The sequence below is a fragment of the Pteropus vampyrus genome, unplaced genomic scaffold (genome assembly GCF_000151845.1).
Source record: "Pteropus vampyrus isolate Shadow unplaced genomic scaffold, Pvam_2.0 Scaffold276, whole genome shotgun sequence".
In the NCBI taxonomy this organism is placed as follows: Eukaryota; Metazoa; Chordata; class Mammalia; order Chiroptera; family Pteropodidae; genus Pteropus; species Pteropus vampyrus.
In genome coordinates this window covers 3081456-3083752 of record NW_011889057.1, presented here as the reverse complement: position 1 = coordinate 3083752, position 2297 = coordinate 3081456, and the positions used below count along the sequence as shown (strand labels likewise).

The 2297-nt window shown below is 48.7% G+C and overlaps 1 protein-coding gene across 1 annotated transcript in view; it reads right to left on the bottom strand.

The window, feature by feature from the left end:
* Positions 1-12: 12 nt before the first annotated feature.
* The window catches only part of LOC105302706 (keratin, type II cytoskeletal 1b), an 11825-nt gene continuing 9540 nt past the window's right edge, over positions 13-2297 (bottom strand). The window contains exons 6-8 of the mRNA XM_023520755.1: positions 851-1009; positions 510-730; positions 13-55 (exon numbers count right to left, since the gene is read on the bottom strand). Of these exons, the coding sequence (XP_023376523.1) occupies positions 13-55; positions 510-730; positions 851-1009 (423 nt within the window). The remainder of the gene's footprint in view (positions 56-509; positions 731-850; positions 1010-2297) is intronic.

The window sequence follows — 2297 nt, the reverse complement described above, 5'->3', positions numbered from 1 at the left end:
CCCTGGGCTCTGCTACTTACAGATGCTCACGTGGCTCTGCAGCTCTCCTGACATCCTGTAAAACCAAAGCACACACATCAGCCAGACCTGCAGAGCCAGAAGGAAAGCAGGCAGCAGCTGGTGACATCAGGAGCAGAGATGTTCCAGGGGAAGCGAGAGCTGTCCTCAAGCCTTGTTGTACATGGGAAAGGTGAGTGTATAGGCAGGGAGGTGAGGGGGCCAGTAGGGCCAAAGGGGATTTTAAGCATTTTCTTGAAGCCCGTTAGCATTGGGGTGGTGGGGGTCACCACCTGGTTGCAATGGCTTGGGTTGGGACATAGGGACATTCTGCTTAGAGGCAGGAGAATGATGACCATGACCCTGCCAAATCACACATCCTCCACTTCTGACTTGAATGTTTCTGCTTACCCTGGACTTCCGGTCTTCCCAAAAAAAGCTATTCTCTCCAAATAGTCAGTCCCACTGCTCCGGGGGCACAACCTGCACTTCAGCCCCAAAACACTGCCCACCTGCTCTCCTCGCCCTCCAGCAGCCTGCGGTAGGCGGCGATCTCCACGTCCAGGGACAGCTTGGCTCCCAGCAGCGCCTGGTAGTCACGCAGCAGCCGGGCCAGGTGCTCCCTGGACTGCTGCAGGGCCTCCTCCATGTCCTGCAGCTTCTGCCCTGCGTCCTGGAGGGCCCGCTGTCCTCTCTCCTCTGCATCCGAAATGGCCGTGTGCATCTGGTCAAGCTGCTCAGGAGATGGTCATGGAGAAGAAGAATGTGGGAGGCTGAGTTTTAGAAGCCCCATTAGGCAGGGCATCATGGGAGGCAATGTGTCTGGCCAGCCCACCCTGAGCACCCATCTCACCTGCTTCTTGGTATTGCTGATCTCTGCCTGAAGCCTCTGGATGGTGCGGTTGAGCTCTGCAATCTCCATCTTGTTATTCTTCAGGTTGTCTCCATGTCTTCCCGCCATCATCTGGAGCTCCTGGTACTGAGGGTCAAAGGCAACATCATGGTCAGCCTGCTGCTCACCGTGAGTCCCCCCACCCCAAGGAAGGAGTGGGTCTGCCTTCCCAGACACTGCCCAAGACCACTCTCCCCTGGGAAACTGCCCAGAGTAAGCCCCACCCACAGAGCTATATCCCACACACAGTCACATCTGTACCAAACTTCCCTCATCTGAGCTGTGACCACGCGCACACGCACACACCTATATCAAATCTCCCTCATTACCACCAGTCTCTGGGCCAGCCCTACATCTTTTTCCCATATCTAAGCCTTCACACTGGTCCTTATCCACTCTGGGCCCCTCCCCACCACATACTTTTTCCACCCCGCCATATTCCTTCCTACCATTTTCCAGAATGTTTTCCCTAGAAGTCAAGCCCTCATTTCCTCAAGGGCACTTGGCACTCTTCTTGTTTATTTGAATCTCTTTCTCTATCTCCTTTTCTGCATCTACATGTCCCCAGCAATAGGAACTCTATCCACAGGCCATGACTCAAGGAAACAATGGGGAGGGTTGGCTAAGGGACTCTCTGCATTCTGGAGTTTTCACTGTTGGCCATCTGCCTCCCCAGTATGATGTTGAAAATCATGCTATTCAGAACATCTGCCTGCAGGACAGTGGGACAGAGGCCAGGCAAGATTGGAGTTGGCCACAGGTAATCCATCCACAAAGCAGATATCAAGTGCCAGGTGTTCAGAATTTAGTGACTGGCTCTGACCCTTAACCACAGAGTCTTCACCCTCCAAAAATGTCCAAGTCATCATATGTTAAAGAAGTAACCAAAGTTGTTTCCAAAGCCTTAATTTCAAAGATGTCTATCTGATAAACGAGAATATATTCTTACTATAGATTCCACGCTGTTAATAAAAATGATGTCGGATATTTAATGTCACAGAAAGGTATTCAAAGTGGCAGGTAAAAGAGAAAAATACAAAACTATATTTTAAAAGATCTCATTCTGGAAAAATAAGAATACAAACATTATAATGGTTGAGAGCATGGGCTGCTAGACAGCACACCTGAGTTTAATTCAGTTCTGCCTGCGCCATTTACCAGCCACAAGACCTTAGAGAAAGTAGGCAATCTCGCACTTTAATCATATGTAACAAGGATAATGAAATTATCCTTACTGTTGTAGGAGTAAATGAAATAATATATATAATGCTGCTAGTGTAGCACCTGGCACATATGAGTTTTCAATAAATGTTAGCTGCAAAAAACTAGTAGAAAATACGTTAACATTAATAGTAGTGGAGGGAGATGAATGATCTTTATATGTAATTTCTAAGTTTTCTATAACAAA